The sequence below is a fragment of the Scomber japonicus genome, chromosome 6 (genome assembly GCF_027409825.1).
Source record: "Scomber japonicus isolate fScoJap1 chromosome 6, fScoJap1.pri, whole genome shotgun sequence".
Lineage (NCBI taxonomy): Eukaryota > Metazoa > Chordata > Actinopteri > Scombriformes > Scombridae > Scomber > Scomber japonicus.
The window spans coordinates 35,490,642-35,517,785 of NC_070583.1; the positions used below are offsets into that span (position 1 = coordinate 35,490,642).

Below are 27,144 nucleotides of genomic sequence, written 5' to 3' on the forward strand. Positions count from 1 at the left end.
TTTTTATTTATATTTATTGCTCTCTTGCCTTGATGACAACATCCAGTCTCATAATATGAGAAAACGGGTCATTTCTTGTTGGTTTGCCAGAGATTTTATCTTTTATTATTCTAAATATTAAAAGAAAATCAAACCATTTTTAAATTTCTGCTCATCACTATTTGACCAGGAAAACAAAAAAATTTATTTCAATTAACATTTTGTATTTTAAACCGAGTTAGCTCCCCAGCTAACACAACAGCGTCCTACAGCAGCTATCTCCACAGCCGCTTACTGACGAAGCAACTCTGTCCTCATTCAGTGTCCGGACCTTTTATACAGAACAGTGAGGAGGAGTAAAGTAACAGCATTCCTGCTCTGAACAGACTCAAAGGAGAGCAGCGTGATGACAGCTAACAGCAGCAGAGGCTAACGCTAGCTGCTCCTCTCCTCCGTCTCAGGGCGGAGCTGAACCTCCGTGCAGAAGAGACAGTCACAGCGGTGGAGAGTTGTAACAACTTCACTCAGTCATTTAGATGCAGTAATGGTCTGTTTGCTTTCAACATCATTTTAACTATTTATTGATATTTGGAAATTGACTGGCGGGCTGCCCATGCCTGCTCTGTGTGTGTGTGGTGATAATAATGTAGAGTATCACGTTATATATTATTGTTATACCTTTGTAATTGTCATGGGATCTGCATTGATCTCATATCTGCCCTTTCAGCAGGACAACTGACGGAAATCTGAACTTTAATCCCTGCTTCAACTCTGCAGCTCCACCACTGACTCCATCTATACTAACTCATGTTGTGCAGCCAAACACTAGTTAAAAACCCACAGAGATTTATTTCAGATTCTACTCAAGATCCCAACATTTACAAAGATAGATAATATGTCAGGATGGATTTTGGGAGAATAGGAGGAAAAGGATGTTCAATATATCTACAATATTTATATTTAATGGTGTCGCTATAAAACAATCACAGCATGTTGAGTTTAAATATTTCAGTCAGTATAAACACTGCACAGCTTCTTAAAAGTGTTGGAACAAGTAAATACTGGATATTATATTTGTTACTGTTTGAATCTTTATTTAAATTTAAAGAACGAAATTTAAAGTGAAGGTAAGATTTTATGTAAAAATGAAGAGTGTGTGTGTGTGTGTGTGTGTGTGTGTGTGTGTGTGTGTGTGTGTGTGTAAACTAGAGAAAGAGGAAATCTAAACATCCAGCCTAAAGGAATATAAACTGTTTAAATAGATAAATTGGAGGAAAAATGAACAAATAAACAAACAAATATCAAGTATCCACAGGCTGTTGAGCCAGCCGGAAGGAACCATTGACAGTCGCTCTGTGCAGCACGGACCATAAAAAAAGCGGCACACAGCGTCCCTGCAGAAGCAGAGCAGGTGAAAAGACAACGACACAGCGTCAGGAAGAGAGACTGTTTGCTCGCCTGTTTGTGCAGAAACATCTACAAACACCAGAGAGGCAGCCGGTAAGACGGCTAACTTTTAAACACTGTCTGCGCTCAATTATTACTGCAGCTCAACTGTTGCTGCTGGTTACCGCGTGGTTGGTTGCCTGGTAACGCGTGGCTTGATGATGTCACTCTTCAAATGCCAGGGTTCGCTCGATGCTTTATTTCTCAATCTGTTGATTGTGACTGTATTTATTAATGGGGTACTTTTTAATTCATGTGTGGAAGGTTGGTTTAAAACATTGTGTAATTTAAATATTAAATTAAATGAATATGACAGTAAAATGTTACATTAATGTTAAAATAATTCAGTTAATATTAAAATGCAGTAAACATTAAAAAGGAAGTAAAATGAATTCATTACCTGACGTGAAGCTTATAAATAATGACAGTGAGTAACTTTATTTGCTCTTAATGTTTAATTGAACCCTTTCATGCATAGTGTCACTACAGTGGAAAGCTATTCAGAAGCTGTTTTCTTATATATGCATGATGATGGATTTTGATGCATAGTTGCACTTCAGCCTCCACAGTGGACACTAGTACGTCATCCCATACACTACCACTTCATCTGCAGTAAGGTTTTTAGTTGTAAATCAGTTAATTTATGTTATTATAATGTAATGTAATTTGATGAAAAAGAAAATAGAGTTCAAATATTTGTTCATGCCTAAAGAGAAATAAAACATCCTGACTGAGGTTATCATAATTCATGCATGAAAGGGTTAAGGGAAATAGGACACTTTGGGTTTCATAATATTTGTAAATGTGTATATTTTCCTGCTTATATTTATTTAATTGTATTAATGTGCAATAGCATATACAGTATGTACAGTATTTATAATATTGTTTTTTCTGTGTTTTCTTTGTTTAAAGGTTTTTCACCTAATGAAACAAATGAAATACAACTAAAGCCATTCATCTGTCAACTAAACTGCAAATAAAAGAAGAAGAAAAGGAAAAGCTGTTTGGTCATTGAGTGAAATCCAGTTAAAAACTCTGAGTAGATGATCTATCTCTTTCAAGTGGAGAAGCTGCACACATTCTTAAGATATAACTTGTATGTATGTGTGTGTATTTCTCCTTCAGACAGTAAAGTTCATCAATTTAAAACAGATATTAGTTGAGAGGATCTTCTGTATACAGATGTAACTCTTTACAGAAAATTATATTTTAAAATATATTAATTCATTTTAACAACTAACAGTGAATATTTTCTACAGTTTCTTTAAGAATCAGTCATCTTTTATAACTACAGACTAAACTGTACAGTAAAAAATAAATATGATCAGAAAAATAACTTCATGGATGTAAGTTATATATGCACATAATGTTTAACAACTGAAGATAATTTAAGATCAACAATAGAAATAGAATATAAGTGAACTGACCCCAGAATCTCCAGTCTGCAGTCTGGACTCTTCAGGAAATCACACAGAAGCTTCATTACTGAATCCTGCAGCTTGTTTCCATTCAGATTCAGCTCTCTCAGATGGGAAGGGTTGTCCTTGAGAGCTGAGGCCAGAGAAACACAGCTGATCTCTGACAAACTGCAGTCCCTCAACCTGAATAAAGAATAAATGATGTTACTTCAGAAGACAAAGTTCATGCTTGAAATCATTCAGTGTTTCATAATCTGTTCAGAGCTGAAGAAGGTTTAAATGTAGAAGTTTAGAAAATGGAAACTCCAAACAGCTGAACCCAACAGGATGCAGGTTAAAAACTGTCAAATACAAACAGTGAAAAAGAGCTCTCATTAATATTAATGACAACATGCTGCTACTTCAATAAAGACGTAGTGACTTCACCTCTTAAACTCTGCAGCTCCACCACTGACTCCTTCTATACTAACTCAGAGATTTATTTCAGATTCTACTCAAGATCCCAACGTTTACAAAGATAACTAATATGTCAGGATGGATTTTGGGAGAATAGGAGGAAAAGCATGTTCAATATATCTACAACATTTATATTTAATGGTGTCGCTATAAAACAATCACAGCATGTTGTTTAAATATTTCAGTCAGTATAAACACTGCACAGCTTCATAAAAGTGTTGGAACAAGTAAATACTGGATATTATATTGTTACTGTTTGAATCTTTATTTACATTTAAAGAATGAAATTTAAAGTGAAGGTAAGATTTAATGTAAAAAGAGTGTGTGTGTGTGTGTGTGTGGGGGGGGGGGGGGGTGAGTAACTATTTGCATTTAATGTTTAATTTAAGGGAAAAAGGAAACTTTGGATTTCACAATATTTGCAAATGTGTATATTTTCCTGCTTATATTTATTTCATCTTATTTATTTGTAATAGCATATACAGTACAGTACAGTATTTATAATATTTTCTTTTACTGTGGTCTTCTTTGTGTAGGAGCATATAAATGCTGGTGTTTGCCCTCACAGAGCAGCGACAGAGTGCCGTCTGGCCTTGTTTTGTGGTGGTAGATGCCGGCAGCTGTGTGGGTTTCTCTCTCTCCCTCTCTCTCCTTGTGCATGTTTCAGACTCTGCAAACAGGAAACGCTCATCAGCTGCCAGCTGATGAGCGTTTCCTGTTTGCAGAGGTTGCTGCTATAGGCTCCAACACATCCAACATTATCAGGTAATCATTGTGTCCCTAAACTGTGTAACTCCTTTAAAGTCACCTGAGTTCAAACAGACACACGGTGAAGGGGAGGGGCTCTCTCTCAGGTCTCTACCTTTCCACTTAAAATGCTTTATTGGCAAGAATGTGTATGAAAAATATGGCTAAAGCCAAATGTAATAGTATAAATAGATATTAATTCAACAACATATAGTATATCTCCATTAGTTACAGGCTCTCCAGTTAGTTTTTAAAGTGGAGGCTTGAAGTCTTTTATTTGTCTTTAAAATGTGACATCATGACATCCCTAGTCTCCTGCTGTGTCTGATTATTTACTGCTGCTTTTCTCCATGGTGCTGCTTGGTGTCGCTGCTGCTTGGTGTCGCTGCTTCGTGGTTCGGTTCGTGGTTTCTCTGCTTGCAGGTTTTGGCTGCAGGCACCACCTTTAACCCGGGTTTAATTCCCTCATTTTAATTGTATGTTAGTTATTTTATTTGGGCAGTTATTATTTAGTTTAGCTAGTTTATGTTGTAACCTGCCCACTCCCTTAGTTTGTATATTGTGTTGATTTATATTTAGTTTTTTCTGTTGGTGTAACTCCTTTTAGTTTTATATCCTTCTCAGTAGCTGCAGGCTGGTGCTGCTGGTGACCTGGGTGGAGGTTTCCCCCCTTCTGTGTGCTGTGCTTCCCCTGGGATCCTGGGTCACTTCACAAAGTGTGTGTGTTCCTTCCACGTGTTCTTGGGTGACTTATATTTGTTTTGTTGGATCCCCCTCCTCTCACTAGCTCCTGTCCCACCAGTAGACCTCAGCTCCTGATTAGGTTCCCTTTCCCCTTTCTGGTATGGATGGTTTGTTTTTGTAGTTTTTAAAAGAACATCTTTCTTCATGTAATATAATCTACCCTTTTTTTAAACTGGGAACCACGTCTCTTGCCTCCTGAGTAACTGAACCTGTGTGTCCTCATGGTGATATAAAAGTGGCGTTACCTGGCAACCTGTTGAGCTTGTAAGGGTGTAATACCCATCCAATAACTCAAACTCTCTGGGGGTGAGCGAGCTCTTGGGGGAAAGTGACGTGCACCTGGGTGAGCATGTGCCAAGTCTCATAATTGAACACCTCAGCTAACTCGCTGAGCAGCTACAGAAATACTTCCCACCTATAGACACATGATCTCAAGCGTGGATTCACAACCCATTTGAAGTTTCCCTCCCGGTCCCACAGCTTCATTTCACGAGCAGGAACAGCTGAGACCTGCTCCTGCTGCTGTTCCTCTCCTTGTCAGAGAATATGCATCTTGCATTCTTGTTTAACTGGGAGAATTTGTTACAAAAGACAGGCTTTAATTTGTTATCATTATGCACAGGCATCGTCACAAATGGGATCACAGAAATCACAACCAGTCCCTTTTCCCGGAGCAATGCTCTGTCCGGCTCTGACTGACGCATCCCCTCCCTTTCTTCCTCCTCCTGAGTCCTCACAAATAAAATATAAAATTTCGGGTTAGGGTTAGGGTTAGGGTCGGGCTTTAATACCAGCGGGCAAGTATTTGGGTAAGTATTTGGCCAAATGGTATTAATATTATTGCTACTAATATATTGGAAATACTCACACATCCCCCTCCCTGTTTCTCTCTCTCTCTCTCTCTCTCTTTCTTTCTCTCGCTGCAGGCTGAGTCACCGAGCTGCGCTGCACTTGAAAATCCTCAGGATCCTGTTTTTTGTTGTTTTTTTGTTTTTTTAATCTGTTCCTGAGCCATGCTCTTTGTCATTTATGTTGTGTGTAACTTTATTGAAATTTAATTCAAATTACTGGCGTTCTAATTTTATTTCCATAACCTGTGTTATGATGAGGGGGTTGTGTTAGCTCCACGGTCAATTTTTGTTCAACGCGGTTCAAAATATTATAACATTTTCCCCAACTTATCTGCTTTCTGCCTCTGAGCCTGTCATTCATCGTCTTTGCTCTTAAAAGTGGAAGCTTGTGCATAACTTTGTTGCATTATATTGAAACTGTGTTACAGCGTTTCAGTTGAATTCAAATGCGAGAGCGCATTGTTGTGATTGTGATTATTTTGTTATATGTGTGTTCCGGTCATTTGAACATGATTAAACATGCCGCCTTTAATATGGCCATAAAAAAGCTTGTTACGTTTTGTTTTTTTTAAGGTGTGGGGGATTGGGGGTGCGTCAACCCGGTTGGGACATAGAAGAGGGTGCACAGCTAAAAAAGTGTAACATATCATTGTACTTATAGATCATTCCGCTCGCCACATTTGTTTAAAGGTTTTTCACCTAATGAAACTAATGAAATACAACTAAAGCCATTCATCTGTCAACTAAACTGCACCTGCAAATAAAAGAAGAAGAAAAAGAAAAGCTGTTTGGTCATTGAGTGAAATCCAGTTAAAAACTCCGAGTAGATGATCTATCTCTTTCAAGTGGAGAAGCTGCACACATTATATACGAAATATAACTTGACTGTGTGTGTGTGTGTGCGCGCGCGCGTGCGCGTGTGTGTGTGTGTCGAAGGATGACTATCAGTAAACAAACATTATTAATGAAACACATTAAAATTAATGTGAAATTACAATATTTCTCCTTCAGACAGTAAAGTTCATCAATTTAAAACAGATATTAGTTGAGAGGATCTTCTGTATACAGATGTAACTCTTTACAGAAAATTATATTTTAAAATATATTAATTCATTTTAACAACTAACAGTGAATATTTTCTACAGTTTCTTTAAGAATCAGTCATCTTTTATAACTACAGACTAAACTGTACAGTAAAAAATAAATATGATCAGAAAAATAACTTAATGGATGTAAGTTATATATGTACATAATGTTTAACAACTGAAGATAATTTAAGATCAACAATAGAAATAGAATATAAGTGAACTGACCCCAGAATCTCCAGTCTGCAGTCTGGACTCTTCAGAAAGTCACACAGTAGCTCCATTACTGAATCCTGCAGCTTGTTTCCTTTCAGATTCAGCACTCTCAGATGGGAAGCGTTGCACTTCAGAGCTGAGGCCAGAGAAACACAGCTGATCTCTGACAAACTGCAGTCCTCCAACCTGAATAAAGAATAAATTATGTTACTTTAGAAGAAAAAGTTCATGCTTGAAATCATTCAGTGTTTCATAATCTGTTCAGAGCTGAAGAAGGTTTAAATATCGAAGTTTAGAAAATGGAAACTCCAAACAGCTGAACCCAACAGGATGCAGGTTAAAAACTGTCAAATACAAACTGTGAAAAAGAGCTCTCATTAATATTAATAACAACATGCTGCTACTTCAATAAAGACGTAGTGACTTCACCTCTTAAACTCTGCAGCTCCACCACTGACTCCATCTATACAAACTCATGTTGTACAGCCAAACACTAGTTAAAAAACCCACAGAGATTTATTTCAGATTTTAAACACTGCACAGCTTCATAAAAGTGTTGGAACAAGTAAATACAGGATATTATATTTGTTACTGTTTGAGTTTTTATTTACATTTAAAGAATGAAATTTAAAGTGATGGTAAGATTTAATGAAAAAAGAGATTGTGTGTGTGTGTGTCTGGGGGTTGTTGAGCAAGCTGGAGAGTGAGTACTTTGGGTTTCACAATATTTACAAATGTGTATATTTTCCTGCTTATATTTATTTCATTGTATTTATTTGTAATGGCATATACAGTATGAACAATATTTATAATATTTTCTTTGTCTGTGTCTTGTTTGTGTAGCAGCATAGAAATGCTGGTGTTTGCCCTCAGAGCAGCGACAGAGTGCCGTCTGGTCTTGTTTTGTGGTGCTAGATGCCGGCAGCTGTCTGGGTTTCTCTCTCTCCCTCGACCATCACCCCCCCCCCCCCTTAACTATTTATGTTATTTCATTACATATGTTATTAAATACAAAAGTTAACAAGAGTAGAGAAAGAAATTAAGATAAATAAATGACATGTAGTATGTTGTATGTTAACACCACTGTAAATTGCACAAATCCTTCACCACACAAAAATAAGGTGAATAAATGAAATATAGTATGTAAACCTTTTTTTTTTTTTTTGCATTTTATTTATTTATTTATTGCATTTGCACATAACCCAATAACTTACATGTAGCTATAACGGGTCTGTATTAATTTTATAAATGTATTACTATTTATTTGGAAGCAGCAGTTTGTGTTGTGTGGCCTGGGATCATAATCATCACACTATCCAGACTATCCCCCGCCCTCCTCCCCCCCTTGCTTTTCCTTTGAGAGTCAGACTCACTCACAACCTGCTCACAGCCTCTGCAGTCGCAAGTTGATCCCCCGCCCCCTCCCCTTTGCCTTTTCTTCTGACACACAGAACCTGTATACATGACTCTCAGCAGCAAGTTGACGTGATAGTAGGGGCGCCTCATTGCCCACTGTACCAACTTGATGTGGAAATGAGCAGTATTAGTCTCGAAAACTGGCTTTTTCTCTTTTTTGAGGACGCACTTTTTTTTTTTCTTTTTTTTTTTTGAGCGCGCTTGTGCGCCCCCAAGTAGATTGCACCCTGGGCGGTTGCCCACATTGCCCATAGCAAAAACCGCCCCTGCCTTGCAGCCACAGCTCTGGTCAGCCGCCTTAACAATAGAGGCACAGAACATGGCCCACTTGGACTCAATTTTCCCCCGCCTCCCCCGGTACACGGTCGAAGCTCTCCCGGAGGTGGGAGTTGAAACTCTCTCTGACAGGAGACTCTGCCAGACGTTCCCAGCAGACCCTAACAATACGTTTGGGCCTGCCAGGTCTGACCGGCATCCTCCCCCACCATCAGAGCCAACTCACCACCAGGTAGTGATAAGTTGACAGCTCCGCCCCTCTCTTCACCCAAGTGTCCAAGACATGCGGCCACAAGTCTGACGACACTACTACAAAGTCAATCATCGAACTGCTGCCTAGGGTCTCCTGGTGCCCAGTGCACATATGGACACCCATATGCTTGAATCTGGTGTTGGTTATGGACAATCTGTGACGAGCACAGAAGTCCAATAACAGAAGTCCCAATCACACCACTCCAGGTCTCACTGTCGCTGCCAACATGGGCGTTGAAGTCCCCCAGCAGAATGAGGGAATCCCCAGAAGGAGTGCTTTCCAGCACCCCCTCCAAGGAGTCCTAAAAGGGTGGATACTCTGAACTGCTGTTTGGACCATAGACCAAACAACCGTCAGGATCCGTTCCCCCACCCGAAGGTGGAGGGAGGCTACCCTCTCGTCTACCGGGGTAAGCTCCAACATACAGGCACCAAGCCGGGGGGCTATTTCTCACAGTCCATCAGTCATATTTTATAACTTTAAACTAAACGTTACAGTAAAAATAAATACGACAATCCGAAAAATAACTTAATGGATGTAAATTATATATGTATATAAATTATCTTCAGTTGTTAAAAATTAAGATCAATAATAGTAACAGACTGTCAGTGAACTCACGCCAGAGTCTCCAGTCTGCAGTCTGGACTCTTCAGGAAATCACACAGAAGCTTCATTACTGAATCCTGCAGTTTGGTTCCTCTCAGCCCTCTCAGATGGGAGGGGTTGGACTTCACAGCTGAGACCAGAGAAGCACAGCTGATCTCTGACAAACTGCAGTCATTCAACCTGAATAAAGAATAAATGATGTTACTTTAGAAGACAAAGTTCATGCTTGAAATCATTCAGTGTTTCATAATTTGTTCAGAGCTGAAGAAGGTTTCAATGTAGAAGTTTAGAAAAACAGCTGAACCCAACAGGATACAGGTTAAAAACTGTCAAATACAAACAGTGAAAAAGAGCTCTCATTAATATTAATGACAACATGCTGCTACTTCAAGAAAGACGTAGTGACTTCACCTCTTAAACTCTGCAGCTCCACCACTGACTCCATCTATACTAACTCATGTTGTGCAGCCAAACACTAGCTAAAAAACCCACAGAGATTTATTTCAGATTCTACTCAAGATCCCAACATTTACAAAGATAGCTAATATGTCAGAATGGATTTGGGGAAAATAGGAGGAAAAGGATGTTCAATATATCTACAATATTTATATTTAATGGTATCGCTATAAAACAATCACAGCATGTTGAGTTTAAATATTTCAGTCAGTATAAACACTGCACAGCTTCATAAAAGTGTTGGAACAAGTAAATACTGGATATTATATTTGTTCTGTTTATAATAAATGTCTTTAAACTTAGAACAAAATTTTAAGTGATAGTAAAATTTAATACAAAAATGAAGAGTTTCGGTGTGCCTGTGTGTGTGTGTGTGTGTGTGTGTGTGTGTGTGTGTGTGTGTGTGTGTGTGTGTGTCTGTGTGTGTGTGTGTATTGTGCAGGATGACTATCAGTAAACGTACATCATTACTGAAACACATTAAAAATGAATGTAAACTTTAGATTTAAAAAAAGTTGAGTATTAGTTGAGAGGATCTTCTGTATACACATGTGACTCTTTAAGAATCAATCATCTTTTATAACTACAAGCTAAACTATACAGTGAAAAATAAATATGACAATAAGACAAATAACTTCATGGATGTAAGTAATACATGTAAATAAATTAGATTCAGTTGTTAAACATTAAGATCAACAATAGTAACAGACTGTCAGTGAACTCACCCCAGATCCTCTAGTTTACAGTCTGGACTCTTCAGAAAGTCACACAGAAGCTTCATTACTGAATCCTGCAGCTTGTTTCCTCTCAGATCCAGCTCCCTCAGATGGGAGGGGTTGTCCTTCACAGCTGAGACCAAAGAAGCACAGCTGATCTCTGACAAACTGCAGTCCTCCAACCTGAATAAAGAATACATGATGTTACTTTAGAAGACAAAGTTCATGCTTGAAATCATTCAGTGTTTCATAATCTGTTCAGAGCTGAAGAAGGTTTAAATATCGAAGTTTAGAAAATGGAAACTCCAAACAGCTGAACCCAACAGGATGCAGGTTAAATACTGTCAAATACAAACAGTGAAAAAGAGCTCTCATTAATATTAATGACAACATGCTGCTACTTCAATAAAGACGTAGTGACTTCACCTCTTAAACTCTGCAGCTCCACCACTGACTCCATCTATACTAACTCATGTTGTGCAGCCAAACACTAGTTAAAAAACCCACAGAGATTTATTTCAGATTCTACTCAAGATCCCAACGTTTACAAAGATAGCTAATATGTCAGGATGGATTTTGGGAGAATAGGAGGAAAAGGATATTCAATATATCTACAATATTTATATTTAATGGTGTCGCCATAAAAACAATCACAGCATGTTGTATTTAAATATTTCAGTCAGTATAAACACTACACAGCTTCATAAAAGTGTTGGAACAAGTAAATACTGGATATTATATTTGTTACTGTTTGAGTTTTTATTTACATTTAAAGAATGAAATTTAAGGTTATGGGAAGATTTAATGTAAAAAGTGATTGTGTGTGTGTGTGTGTGTGTGTGTGTGTGTGTGTGTGTGTGTCTGGGGGTTGTTGCGCAAGCTGGAGAGTGAGTACTTTGGGTTTCACAATATTTGCAAATGTGTTTATTTTCCTGCTTATATTTATTTCATTGTATTTATTTGTAATAGCATATACAGTATGTACAGTACTTATAATATTTTCTTTGTCTGTGTCTTCTTTGTGTAGCAGCATAGAAATGCTGGTGTTTGCCCTCACAGAGCAGCGACAGAGTGCCGTCTGGCCTTGTTTTGTGGTGCTAGATGCCGGCAGCTATGTGGGTTTCTCTCTCTCCCTCTCTCTCCTTGTGCATGTTTCAGATTCTGCAAACAGGAAACGCTCATCAGCTGGCCGACTTCACCGGTGGTGTAACACATGATGTCACCACCAGCTGATTGGGACCACTGCTGCTGTGTCTCCGATAGAGATATCAGAATTAACCTATTTTACCGGTAGTGTGGTAAAATGTCTCTGGAAGGTTGCTGCTAAAGGCACCACCTTTAACCCGGGTTTAATTCCCTCATTTTAATTGTATGCTAGTTATTTTATTTGGGCAGTGATTACTCAGTTTAGCTAGTTTATGTTGTAACCTGCCCACTCCCTTAGTTTGTATATTGTGTTGATTTATATTTAGTTTTTTCCAGTACCTGCCAGCTGCCTCCGGAGTCCCACAGGCCAAAAAGGCCCTATTGGACTCCCATATCCCTCACCGCCGGTGTCCACCAGCGGGTTTCAGGGATTCCCGCCACGACAGGCACCGACCACCTTGCAGCAGAGGGGGTCCTGGCTAGTTTTGCACCCTGGACGGCCTGACCATCACCCCCCCCCCCCTCCCCTTTAACTATTTGTTATTTTATTACATATGTTATTAAATACAAAAGTTAACAAGAGTAGAGAAAGAAATTAAGATAAATAAATGACATGTAGTATGTTAACACCACTGTAAATTGCACAAATCCTTCACCACACAAAAATAAGGTGAATAAATGAAATATAGTATGTAAACCTTTTTTTTTTTTTTGCATTTTATTTATTGCATTTTCACATAACCCAATAACTTACATGTAGCTATAACGGGTCTGTATTCATTTTATAAATGTATTACTATTTATTTGGAAGCAGCAGTTTGTGTTGTGTGGCCTGGGATCATAATCATCACAGGTCAGTCTATCCCCCGCCCTCCTCCCCCCTTTGCTTTTCCTTTGAGAGTCAGACTCACTCACAACCTGCTCACAGCCTCTGCAGTCGCAAGTTGATCCCCCGCCCCCTCCCCTTTGCCTTTTCTTCTGACACACACAACCTGTATACATGACTCTCAGCAGCAAGTTGACGTGATAGTAGGGGCGCCTCATTGCCCACTGTACCAACTTGATGTGGAAATGAGCAGTATTAGTCTAGAAAACTGGCTTTTTCTCTTTTTTGAGAACACACTTTTTTTTTCTTTTTTTTTTGAGAGTGCTCGTGCGCCCCCAAGTAGTTTGCACCCTGGGCGGTTGCCCACATTGCCCATAGCAAAAACCGCCCCTGCCTTGCAGCCACAGCTCCAGTCAGCCGCCTTAACAATAGAGGCACAGAACACGGCCCACTCGGACTCAATTTTCCCCCGCCTCCCCCGGTACACGGTCGAAGCTCTCCCGGAGGTGGGAGTTGAAACTCTCTCTGACAGGAGACTCTGCCAGACGTTCCCAGCAGACCCTCACAATACGTTTGGGCCTGCCAGGTCTGACCGGCATCCTCCCCCACCATCGTAGCCAACTCACCACCAGGTGGTGATCAGTTGACAGCTCCGCCCCTCTCTTCACCCGAGTGTCCAAGACATTCGGCTGCAAGTCTGACGACACGACTACAATCATCGAACTGCGGCCTAGGGTCTCCTGGTGCCAAGTGCACATATGGACCCCCTTATGCTTGAACATGGTGTTCGTTATGGACAATCTGTGACGAGCACAGAAATCCAATAACAGAACACCACTTGGGTTTAGATCAGGGGGGCCGTTCCTCCCAATCACACCACTCCAGGTCTCACTGTCGCTGCCAACGTGAGCATTGAAGTCCCCCAGCAGAATGAGGGAATCCCCAGAAGGAGTGCTTTCCAGCACCCCCTCCAAGGAGTCCTAAAAGGGTGGATACTCTGAACTGCTGTTTGGACCATAGGCCAAACAACCGTCAGGATCCGTTCCCCCACCTGAAGGTGGAGGGAGGCTATCCTCTCGTCTACCGGGGTAAACTCCAACATACAGGCACCAAGCCGGGGGGCTATTTTTCAGAGTCCATCAGTCATATTTCATAACTTTAAACTCAACGTTACAGTAAAAATAAATGCGACAATCTGAAAAATAACTTCATGGATGTAAATTATATATGTATATAAAATATCTTCAGTTGTTAAACATTAACATCAATAATAGTAACAGACTGTCAGTGAACTCACGCCAGAGTCTTCAGTCTGCAGTCTGGACTCTTCAGGAAATCACACAGAAGCTTCATTACTGAATCCTGCAGTTTGGTTCCTCTCAGCCCTCTCAGATGGGAGGAGTTGCACTTCACAGCTGAGACCACAGAAGCACAGCTGATCTCTGACAAACTGCAGTCATTCAACCTGAATAAAGAATAAATGATGTTACTTTAGAAGACAAAGTTCAAGCTTGAAATCATTTAGTGTTTCATAATCTGTGCAGAGCTGAAGAAGGTTTAAATGTAGAAGTTTAGAAAATGGAAACTCCAAACAGCTGAACCCAACAGGATACAGGTTAAAAACTGTCAAATACAAACAGTGAAAAGAGCTCTCATTAATATTAATGACAACATGCTGCTACTTCAATGAAGACGTAGTGACTTCACCTCTTAAACTCTGCAGCTCCACCACTGACTCCATCTATACAAACTCATGTTGTGCAGCCAAACACTAGTTAAAAAACCCACAGAGATTTATTTCAGATTCTACTCAGGATCCCAACGTTTATAAAGATAACCAATATGTCAGGATGGATTTTGGGAGAATAGGAGGAAAAGGATGTTCAATATATCTACAATATTTATATTTAATGGTGTCGCTATAAAACAATCACAGCATGTTGTTTAAATATTTCAGTCAGTATAAACACTGCACAGCTTCATAAAAGTGTTGGAACAAGTAAAAACTGGATATTATATTTGTTCTGTTTATAAAAAATGTCTTTAAACTTAGAGAACAAAAGTTTAAGTGATAGTAAAATTTAATGCAAAAATGAAGAGTTTCGGTGTGCTTGTGTGTGTGTGTTTTGTGCAGGATGACTCAGTAAACGAACATCATTACTGAAACACATTCAAATGAATGTAAACTTTAGATTTAAACAGTTGAGTATTAGTTGAGAGGATCTTCTGTATACACATTTGACTCTTTAAGAATCAATCATCTTTTATAACTACAAGCTAAACTGTACAGTAAAAAATAAATATAACAATAAGACAAATAACTTCATGGATGTAAGTAACACATGGAAATAAATTAGATTCAGTTGTTAAAATTTAAGATCAACAATAGTAACAGACTGTCAGTGAACTCACCCCAGATCCTCTAGTTTACAGTCTGGACTCTTCAGAAAGTCACACAGAAGCTTCACTACTGTATCCTGCAGCTTGTTTCCTCTCAGATCCAGCTCCCTCAGATGGGAGGGGTTGTCCTTCACAGCTGAGACCAGAGAAGCACAGCTGATCTCTGACAAACTGCAGTCCTCCAACCTGAATAAAGAATAAATTATGTTACTTTAGAAGACAAAGTTCATGCTTGAAATCATTCAGTGTTTCATAATCTGTGCAGAGCTGAAGAAGGTTTAAATGTAGAAGTTTAGAAAATGGAAACTCCAAACAGCTGAACCCAACAGGATACAGGTTAAAAACTGTCAAATACAAACAGTGAAAAGAGCTCTCATTAATATTAATGACAACATGCTGCTACTTCAATGAAGACGTAGTGACTTCACCTCTTAAACTCTGCAGCTCCACCACTGACTCCATCTATACAAACTCATGTTGTGCAGCCAAACACTAGTTAAAAAACCCACAGAGATTTATTTCAGATTCTACTCAGGATCCCAACGTTTATAAAGATAACCAATATGTCAGGATGGATTTTGGGAGAATAGGAGGAAAAGGATGTTCAATATATCTACAATATTTATATTTAATGGTGTCGCTATAAAACAATCACAGCATGTTGTTTAAATATTTCAGTCAGTATAAACACTGCACAGCTTCATAAAAGTGTTGGAACAAGTAAAAACTGGATATTATATTTGTTCTGTTTATAAAAAATGTCTTTAAACTTAGAGAACAAAAGTTTAAGTGATAGTAAAATTTAATGCAAAAATGAAGAGTTTCGGTGTGCTTGTGTGTGTGTGTTTTGTGCAGGATGACTCAGTAAACGAACATCATTACTGAAACACATTCAAATGAATGTAAACTTTAGATTTAAACAGTTGAGTATTAGTTGAGAGGATCTTCTGTATACACATTTGACTCTTTAAGAATCAATCATCTTTTATAACTACAAGCTAAACTGTACAGTAAAAAATAAATATAACAATAAGACAAATAACTTCATGGATGTAAGTAACACATGGAAATAAATTAGATTCAGTTGTTAAAATTTAAGATCAACAATAGTAACAGACTGTCAGTGAACTCACCCCAGATCCTCTAGTTTACAGTCTGGACTCTTCAGAAAGTCACACAGAAGCTTCACTACTGTATCCTGCAGCTTGTTTCCTCTCAGATCCAGCTCCCTCAGATGGGAGGGGTTGTCCTTCACAGCTGAGACCAGAGAAACACAGCTGATCTCTGACAAACTGCAGTCCTCCAACCTGAATAAAGAATAAATTATGTTACTTTAGAAGACAAAGTTCATGCTTGAAATCATTCAGTGTTTCATAATCTGTTCAGAGCTGAAGAAGGTTTAAATGTAGAAGTTTAGAAAATGGAAACTCCAAACAGCTGAACCCAACAGGATGCAGGTTAAAAACTGTCAAATACAAACAGTGAAAAAGAACTCTCATTAATATTAATGACAACATGAACTGTTAGACTCACACTTGATTTGTCTGACTCAAAGTTTCAGAATATTTAGTATAAAATTCCCTCTTTGAGTTACACCACTATCCCTCCACTGCAGCTCAGGAAACACTGAAGAAACTCAAAGATACTAACTTGATATGTGGAACTCAGACTGCTGAAGCCTCAAATTAGTTTAAACTCTGGAAGTCATTTATACACAGAACAAGACTGTGGATTTTAAATTCATGAGAGAATTAACTTTTGAAACTTTAGTGAAAGATATTAAATATACCAAAACTAGCAAAGCTACAGTCAGTGAACTTACCTCAGAGTTTTCAGTTTACAGTTTGGACTCTCCAGTCCAGCAGAGAGAAGCTTCACTCCTGAATCAGACAGTTTGTTGTTACTCAGGTCCAGAAATGTCAGATGAGGGTTGGACTTCAGAGCTGAGGCCACAACTTCACAGTGAGACTCTGAGAGTCCACAGTCAGAAAGTCTGTAATGAAACATATATTACAACATAATTATCATGAAAGAGGAGACTTTATATTTACTTCATACATTTGGTAACAAAGCAGTTCGATATTTTTACATTTACTCTTCACATGAGAGGAGCAAATAATTTTGTGTTTCAGGAGCATTTTATTTGTTTAATGGACAGCAACAGTTGAGAGATAACAGGAAACAAAAGGAGAGATCAGCAGATATTGCAGTTATATGGCATCTTAACCAGTAAGCTACCAGAACAGTCCGAGTTCAGCTGATGGTTTCTCACTGTGTTTGAATGAAACAATAATTCTCATCACTCTCTGTCAGACCTGCAGACCTGCATCTTGTAGATGAAGGAAAGACAATGGAGTTACATTGAGGCTTCCATAATGTTCTCAGCCTGTCTGTGTGATCTGATCCCATGTCTGTCTCCACAGTTTTTTTCTTCAACAATATCTTTTTTTTTTTTTTTTTTCTTCTTCAGAAAACAGATAGGTACCAGATCAGATCAGCCCATCCATCCATCCCTCCCTCCCTCCCTCCCTCCCTCCCTCCCTCCCTCCCTCCCTCCCTCTCTCTCTCAACCCTCCCCTACAGGTCCGACCATACATTCTTACAGAGTGTGTACCAATTCAGATAAGTAAGAATGAATGCAAACCTTCAGTATGTCATAAAACAAACAAAAACAAAAACAACATAAAACAAGACTGTTGCAGAGAGGGAGTAAATAACAGCCACTGTACAGCACTTTAGTTGAGAGACTGGGATAAGAAGAAGGAGGTAGAAAAGAACATTTAAATAAATAAAGATAAAGCTAGAAACAGTTGTTGAATAAGCATGTTTAACCATCACATGACATTGGAGTTTAATACTTGTTTAAATATAAAAGGATTAATGTATTGTGGACTCTATGTCCAGATATGTTAGAAAACCAGCCCAGATCTTTTGAAACTCTCTAGGTTTACCCTTCAAATTGTACATAATCTTTTCACTAGATATGCATGATGCTAGTTCATTCGTCCATCTACCAAATATAGGTGGTAATACATCTTTCCAATGCATAGTTATACATTGGTTGGCTGTTCTAATAAATTTGTTTTTTATTGGCTTTCATCCTAGATGTGTCGCCCAGGAGAATTACTCTTGGTTAGTCCTGGAATATCATTAAGCACTTTGAGTACAGACACCCAATATGAATTAAGACAAGGGCAAGTCCAAAACATATGTACCAACGTTCCTATTCCAGATATGCATCTTGGGCAAAACTGGGAGTACTGAGGCTTTATTTTATGTAATCTGTGTCCACAAAGTTAACATGAGGACATTTGGATTAGAACAACAGTTTTATTGTTCTCTATTTTTAATGTCAGTGAATAGTAGTGACTGTTGAACACCAACGAAACAAATGGCTTGAAAGTATTGGACCTGTACATAATTAAATATTCATGTAATTAAATATTTAGATGTGCATAACAGATGACTGCATTACGTTTAGTTGTCAACATTATTTTGAGAAACTAAAAACTGATTCAGCACAAAAACATTAACAAATTAATACGGTTGAATTATTAAAACAACTGTAAAATCCAATAATTACTACAAATACATTGAATAATTGTTCATTAAGTTAGCAACATTAATACAACCAACTGTAAAATCAAGATTGTTTGTGCTCATATTTGAATAAACTCAAGTACATCTGTGATGAAATATAACTGACATGTTACTGCAGATATAAACAAGTAGAGCATTATTTTAACAAAAATAAGAGTTTTATATAATTTATATTTGAAGATTAAATCTACTGATCTACACTGATGTATAATGTTAATCACATCTGGACTTACTGAGCCTTTCTGCAGTTCCTCACAGCTGGGATCAGTCTCCGTCGTCCCTCCTCTGATGTGTTGTACTTCTTCAGGTTCAACTCATCCAGAACCTCCTCTGACATCTGCAGCATGTAGGCCAGAGCTGAGCAGTGGATCTCAGAGAGCTTCTCTGATCTGTTCTCTGACTTCAGGAACTCTTGGATCTCCTGATGTACTGAGTGGTCCTTCATCTCCATCAGACAGTGGAAGATGTTGATGCTTCTGTCAGGAGAGAAATCCTCACTGTTCATCTTCTTCAGGTTGTTGATGACTCGCTGGATGGTTTCTGGACTGTTGTCTGTCTGACCCAGCAGGCTTCCTAAGAGACTCTGGTTGGACTCCAGAGAGAGGCCATGAAGGAAGCGAACGAACAGGTCCAGGTGGCCATTTTTACTTCTGAGAGATTTCTCCATGGCTCCCTTCAGGAAGACATCACTATCAATGTTTCTGAAATAAGAAAATATCATCGCGAGGAACGTATTTTGTTCTGATTCTCTGTCTTTGGAGTCTTCTCCCAGGAAGTTCTTCAGTACCTCTGTGTTGCTGCTGGTGTAACCGTGGTACACGTACACTGCAGCCAGAAACTCCTGAACACTCAGATGAACAAAGCTGTAGACTGATTTCTGGAAGATCACACTCTCTCTTTTGAGGATCTCTGTACAAAATCCCGATAACACCGAGGCCTCTGTGACATCAAGACCACACTGCTCCAGGTCTTCTTGGTAGAACAGGATGTTTCCTTTCTCAAGTTGTTCAAACGCCAGCCTCCCCAGCTTCAGAAGAAGTTCCCTGTCAGCCTTAGTCAGCTCATGTGGACTCGTCTCATGTCCCTCATCATACTTGTTCTTCTTCCTCTTTGTCTGGACCAGCAGGAAGTTTGAGTACATGTCAGTCAGAGTCTTGGGCAGCTCTCCTCTCTGGTCTGTAGTCACCATGTGGTCCAGAACTGTAGCAGTGATCCAGCAGAAGACTGGGATGTGACACATGATGTGGAGGCTCCTGGAAGTCTTGATGTGTGAGATGATTCTGCTGGACTGCTCTTTATCACTGAATCTCCTCCTGAAGTAGTCCTCCTTCTGGGCGTCAGTGAAGCCTCGTACTTCTGTTACCCTGCTAACACATGAAGGAGGGATCTGATTGGCTGCTGCAGGTCGGGAAGTTATCCAGATGAGAGCCGAGGGAAGCAGCTTCCCCTTGATGAGGTTTGTCAACAGCGCGCTGACTGATGACTTCTGTGTGACATCAGACACGACCTCACTGTTGTTGAAATCCAGTGAAAGTCTGCTTTCATCCAGGCCGTCAAAGATGAACAAAACTTTACAGACAGCGAGCGTCTCTGCTGTGAGCTTCTGTAATGTTGGATAGAAAACTTGGATCAGCATGAGCAGACTGTACTGCTCATCTTTGATCAAGTTCAGCGACCTGAACGAGAACAGAATCAGCAGACGGATATCTTGGTTTTTGGAGCTCTGTGCCCAGTCCAGAGTGAACTTCTGCACTGAGAAGGTTTTTCCAACACCAGCGACTCCGTTCATCAGAACGACTCTGATGTGTTTCTGTTGGTCAGGTAAGACTTTAAAGATGTCCTGACACTTGATGGGAGCGTCATGGAAGGTCTTCATCTTGAAAACTAATTCAAGCTGCCTCACTTCATGTTGGGTATTAACCTCTTCACTCAGTCCCTCTATGATGTGGACCTCAGTGAAGATGCTGATGAGGAGGATTTCATTTCCTGCCTCATCAGTCACACGTTCACATCTGCTGCTCAGACTGATCTGATGTTTATCTAAAACCTCCTGCTGACCACTTTCTACTGAAAGAGAAGAAGAAAAAGTGTGAATAAAATGAAATATGAGTCACTGTGTTAATGTTCAGCAGGATAGAGGAGGTAGATTCCTGTCCTGTTTTCAGAGATGATGACATCAGCAGACAGATGTTCAGTCTTACTTTGTACAGTGCTGGTCTGACTGTCTGTCTGCAGTCCAGGTCTGGTTCTGGATCTTTTTCCACACTGGGGACAGGAGGAGTCTCCTGATGAAGCAGACTGGTCCCAGTATGAGGTGATGCACTGTCTGCAGAACCAGTGTCCACAGCTGGTAGAGACTGGATCCTTCAGGACGTCCTGACACAAAGAACAGCAGGACAGCTGCTCCTCCACAGAAACAGCCCTCCTCTTCCTCCTCCTCCTCCTCTTCGTCTCTCTGTGGACATGAACACATTCTTTATGACACATGACATTAGTGGAGACCAACCAACAGCTCACAAGCTGCAGCTCTTTCCCACATAAACAGTCCAGACTGTCAGTATTTGGACAGTATTTGTTCTTCAGGCCCGGGTTTAGTACGTTCAAGTTTAAATACAATATGATATACTACAATTACAAGGGTTCAAAAGTAAATAGAGAGACAAAACAATGTGCCAGAAAAGGCAGAGAAGAAGAAGAAGACTGCAAGCTAGTAAATATGGATGTATACAATGCAGGATTTACAATCCTACGTTCAAAAGTTGGCTTTGTAAATTATTAACAAGGAGGGAAGTGGATTCAGCAAATTTGTTAGAGCACAAGGATACATAAGTCAATGTAAACATGACTTTTGTTTGTTAACAAGAAAACTCCTAAAAATGAGGAAAAATAAGCAGGAGACAACTGAGCCAAACAGAAAAGTCCACTTGTGATATTGAATGTATGAATTAAATGTTCTGACAATGTATCTGTTTTATTTTTTTCCCAACAAAATATCTTGCAGTAAAACATCTGCTATTAGCAACTGCAGCATTAAACTTGTTATGATTGTGTTTATACACTGGCAGCACTTAGTTAAGGTTAGGAAGAGATTGTTATGTTGGTTTAATACCAAGAATAAGAAAAAGTCTGCAGTGACTTGAAGCTCAACAGGTCCAGACAACAAACCTGGCTGTGTGCTAAAGGACTGTGCAGAAGAGCTCAAAGATGTTCTCACAGACTTCTTTAACACATTTCTGAGCCAGGCTGTTCTCCCTACATGGTTTAATGCCACCACAGTTATACCAGTGCCAACGAAGCCATCTCCATCCAGTTTCAATCACTACCGACCTGTTGCACTGATTCCCATTGTCATGAAGTGCTTTGATCGGATACTCGTGCAGCACATTAAATCCCCCCTCCCTCCCTGGACCTCTTCCAGTCTGCAATGATGCAATCTCTACTGCCATCCAATCAGCCCTCACCCACCTGGACAGGAAGGACTCATATGTGAGAATGCTGTTCATAGACTGCAGCTCAGCCTTCAACACAATCACAATCATCCCCCAGCAGCTCATTCAGAAACCAGACAATCTTGGTCTTAACACCTCCCTGTACAACTGGTTATTAGACTTTCTTACTGGTAGACCAAAGGCAATGTGGGTTAGCATCAACACATCCAGCAACATCACAGTGAACGCGGGGGCCCCCAGGGATGTGTGCTCAGCCCCCTGCTCTTCACCCTGCTGACCCGTGATTGCACACCAAAGCACAGCTCCAACCTCTTCATAAAGTTTGTGGATGATACGACTGTGGTGGATCTCATCACTAACAATGATAAACAAGCTACAGGATGGAGGTGAGCCAGCTGACCACGTGGTGCAGCGACTATAATCTCTCTCTAAATGTGGAGAAGACAAAGGAGATGATTGTCGACTTTTGGAGAGCACCCACCCAGCACCATCCTCTGTCCATCAACGGTGCTGCTGTGGAGAGGGTGAGCAGCACCAGGTTTCTGGGTGTGCATATAACAGAGGACCTCTCCTGGACCAACAACACCACATCACTGGCCGAGAAAAGCTCAGCAGCACCTCTAGAGAGCCAGAGCCCCCACACCCATCATGTGCTCCTTCTACCATGGTATCATTGAGAGCATCCTGACCAGCTGCATCACTGTGTGGTTTGGAAGCTGCACCTCTCCTCCAACAAGAGAACCCTCCAACACATAGTGAATGCAGCAGGGAAGATCATTGGTGCCTCACTCCCCTCCCTTCTGGACATCTACAACACACCTGGCCTGTAAAGCACTCAACATCACATGTGACCCTAACTAAGTCTCACCCCTCTGCCAATTAATGAACTTGTCTGCCCCCCCAAAACCGAATTGGTCTGCCCCCCCACCCCTCAACCCTCCCAACACACACTCTCACACAAAACAGCAGTAGCCACGTTATATAAGTTAATCTGCTGCTCCCTTTGCACATGGACAATCTGTCTCACAGCATTTGCATGACTTTGTAAATATATATTCAGTATTGTAAGTGCCTTGTTGCCCTACTGTTCATACTTGAAGCTTTACAGCAGTTTTTTAATGTGTTTTACTTTTTAGTTGTTATTTATTTTATTGTTGTCTATCTCACTGTGGGTCTGAGATAGACATCATTTTAATCCTTTACATTTCCTGTACATGTAGCAAGACACACGTGACCCCAACTAAGTCTCACACCTCTGCCAATTAATGAACTAGTCTACCCCCCGAAAACTGAATTTGTCCATTTCAAGGAACAGTGTGTATAATTTATTTACATCAAGTGGAACCGACTTGGAAATTGAATATAATATTCATATGTATGCTTTAATCAGTGTATAATCAATCAAGAACTGTTGATTTTTGTAACCTTAGAATTAGTCCTTTATATTTACACAGGGAACAGGTTTTGCCATGCCATGTTTCTACAGTAGCCCAGAATGGACAAACTCAGACTCTACAGAGGCTCTTTAATAAGTTTCACAAGTGTAACGGCCTCCATAGGTTCTCCTGCACACTTGAAATGGTGCGTGGGGAAGTTCAGTTTGTTGCAATGTGAAGCCTCACTGCTAGATGCCACTAAATCCTACATGTTGGTCCTTTAAGACACACACACACACACACACACACACACACTTTCTCTTTTGTTGCCTAAACACTTCCTGTCCACTCTGATCTCCTCCCTCTGACTTCAGAGCAATATATTAATGTAGCTTCATTCAGTGGTTATGTATTTAATAGTATGAATGTAATTTCTAGGAGACAGAGTTGAGCAGATGTAACTGAGCATGTGCAGGAACATGATTCTGTTTACAGCTTCATTAGTTTGTTCTTCATATCAACCTCTGGACTTTATACTACATTGTACATTTATCTTTTTTTATTGCATTAACCAGATTACACATTCACTAATGTGGATCTCCCAGTTTGCTGGACTGAAGAGAAAATGTATGAAGGTCAGTGTCAGTATTTATACACACAGCTGCATGTGTCATAATAATCTAATATTCATCACCCTAACAGTTATTGTTTTTAATAAATTCACTGTATCTATAGGCAGTTTATTTCAGTCTCTGCTGAGAATAAGGAGCTAAAGCAAACATCCCAACTCTCCTGGTTCCCTGACTCCTGCAACAATTTCCCAGAATGGCTGCTGAACCAAATCTCCTGGAAATGCCTTTTAAAGGCTGAATCCTTCTCTGCCTTTCCTCCCTGGACTTTACCTCTCTGTCTCTGTCTAATGAGCAGTAAAGTTACAGTGACTGAAGCTCAAAGTTCATCTTTGATGATAACTGTTAGGAACATTTTAACAGATGATTCAGAGATCTTAAACTCTTACAATGTGCTTTGACTTTACGGCAGTGTAATATAATTAAAATACAATAACATAAGAGTATAAGTTTACATCTCATGACTGAACAGACATTTATTTAAATGAAAATAAGAATTGAGACCTTTATATCGACATAGTAAGCTGCTCCTCTTCCACAGAGGCCGCCATGTTGCAGTGTCATGTTTCTACAGTAGCCCAGAATGGACAAACTAAAAACTGCTTCTTGAAAAGGTCTGCAGCCATCACAAATGTTATGCTTGTAGTGGAGGTGGGTCATTTCTCAATTTTGTTGTTTTGCAGCTACATGCAAACTTTTCACTGAACTTGAAACATTTTCTGCTCAAAGTGTTGTTGTTTTTTTAAAGTGACATTTCAACAATGAATCATCTTCAGGTCAGTTTACAGTAGAAACAGTCTCTTACTTTGTGTCTGAGGGTCCAGGTTCATTACTGAAGTCTGGATTATGATCTTTAGACCGGTCACTCTTCATAGACAGACAGCTGGATATTAGAGACTCTGCTCCGTCCTCCTCTTCCTTCATCTTCTGGAGTCTGAGAGGTAAAGCAGTAACACTGGAGACACACACACACACACACACACACACACACAGTATCATAAACCCAGTCCTGTCTCTCATGTTAGTACTGTATCTTCTTATTAGTTTACATGACTTTAACTACAACCATGTGTGTTTTCTGTCCATCACAAAGAGAAACTTTGACTCTGGTTTAAATCCAACAAACAGACTTCAGATAAACATCTGTGTTGTTCTTAACTGTGACTTCTCTCTATTTTAACAGAACCAGTGAGTCACGTTACATCACTGTGAGGACGCACAAACCAGGAAAAGAAGAAGGGAAACTACATTTGAAGACATCAACACTGTCTATTCATACTTTTCTGACAAAGTTTAATCAATTTAACAATTAATCTGTAAAGTAATCAGCAATGATCAATAGACACTCAATATTTCCAGGTCTACAGTAACATTAACACTCACCCTGATTCACACTTGATGTTTTCCTCCTTCTGCTCTCATGACTCTAAAATGTCGTCTGAACTGAGTGAATGCTTTCACTACCTGTTTGATGAGGAAACAGACTGTTTGCTCCTCCCACCTTCTTATTTCCTGTTAGTAGAGAGAGTGTGTGTGTGTGTGTGTGTGTGTGTGTGTGTGTGAGAGAGAGAGAGAGAGAGAGAGGTGATTGAGGACAGCTTATCTGATAGGGGAGAAAAGGTGTGTCCAACAAGAAACAACTAAGTTAAAGGACAAGGCTGCAACTTTCCACATTTTTCTTATTGTCAACAAATCCAAACCAACAATGAACTGATCTACTAACATTTTACTTTATTATAATTTACTTCATTACATTATATTATTGTTTGATTAATTACTTTGATGGGTGTTAGAGTACTCACCTAATTATTTAGATATTATGTTTAGGTATGTATGGTTGAATGGTTTGGTCTCCCCCTGCTGTCCTTTATATGTATTGCATCTGTGGTCGGGAGGTGGGAGTGACAGACCCTATGAATGAATGAGTCATTGGAGACAGGTGGGTTGAACTCTTGACAACTCATGATGAGAAGGAAAAGATCAGAAATGTCTTTTGACCGCACACACACGAGGCCTTTTGTTATATTTATAAGGAGAAAGTTTACGGTTATGTTTTGTAATACTTGAACATTATGAAAATAAATGGATGTGATGCAATGTAACAGAGATCTCTGTGTTTGAAACAGAGTGGTGAGTCAGAAATCATCTCCTGACAGAGAGTCTATAATTCTTTAAAATACACTAAGACGACACTATAAAAGGCTTATATATGTTATTCCTCTGTTGTTGTCCAAAAGGTATTAAAACCAGATGAGTGAGTGTCATGTTTTCAGTCTCTGTAGAGTAGTTCTATGGAAGGCAAATAAACTCCATCTCCTAGTAATTACTATTATATATGACTAAACTGCAACAGCTAATACATTTAGCTAGTAACAATGTGTTAGTAATAATTTGGGCTGAATCACGTTATCTGTCAACATAATGAGAAAATGTTCATGTATTTAGCAAGTTGCAAATATGGTGATATGCAGGAAGGAGGGAGGAAGGAAGGAAGGGAGGAAAGGAAAGAAGAAAGAAGGAAGGAAAGGAGGGAGGAAGGAAGGAAGGAGGGAAAGAAGAAGGGAGGAAAGGAACGAAGGAAGGAAGCAAGGTATGAAAGAAGGACAGAGGAAAGAAAGAGAGACGGAGGGAGGGAGGAAAGAAGGAAGGAAAGGAGGGAAGGAAGGAATGAAGGAAGGAAGGAAGGAAAGGAGGGCGGAAAGGAGGGAGGAAGGAAGGAGGGAAGGAAGAAGGGAGCAAAGGAACGAAGGAAGGAAGCAAGGTATGAAAGAAGGACAGAGAAAAGAAAGAGACGGAGGGAGGGAGGAAAGAAGGAAAGGAGGAAGGGAAGGAGGGAAGGAAGGAAAGAAGGGAGGGAGGAAGGAAGGAACGAAGGAATGAAAGGAGGGCGGAAAGGATGGAGGAAGGAAGGAGGGAAGGAAGAAGGGAGGAAAGGAACGAAGGAAGGAAGCAAGGTATGAAAGAAGGACAGAGGAAAGAAAGAGACGGAGGGAGGGAGGAAAGAAGGAAAGAAGGAAGGGAGGGAAGGAAGGAAAGAAGGGAGGGAGGAAGGA

General features: G+C 39.8%; 1 protein-coding gene across 1 annotated transcript in view; it reads right to left on the minus strand.

The window, feature by feature from the left end:
* Positions 1-25,545, minus strand: part of LOC128360906 (NACHT, LRR and PYD domains-containing protein 14-like) — a 423,000-nt gene extending 397,455 nt beyond the window's left edge. Inside the window, exons 1-8 of the mRNA XM_053321460.1 lie at positions 25,475-25,545; positions 24,897-25,046; positions 20,839-21,092; positions 18,871-20,704; positions 16,860-17,030; positions 15,050-15,223; positions 10,675-10,848; positions 2,853-3,026 (exon numbers count right to left, since the gene is read on the minus strand). Of these exons, the coding sequence (XP_053177435.1) occupies positions 2,853-3,026; positions 10,675-10,848; positions 15,050-15,223; positions 16,860-17,030; positions 18,871-20,704; positions 20,839-21,092; positions 24,897-25,015 (2,900 nt within the window). The 5' untranslated portion in view covers positions 25,016-25,046; positions 25,475-25,545. The remainder of the gene's footprint in view (positions 1-2,852; positions 3,027-10,674; positions 10,849-15,049; positions 15,224-16,859; positions 17,031-18,870; positions 20,705-20,838; positions 21,093-24,896; positions 25,047-25,474) is intronic.
* Positions 25,546-27,144: the final 1,599 nt, after the last annotated feature.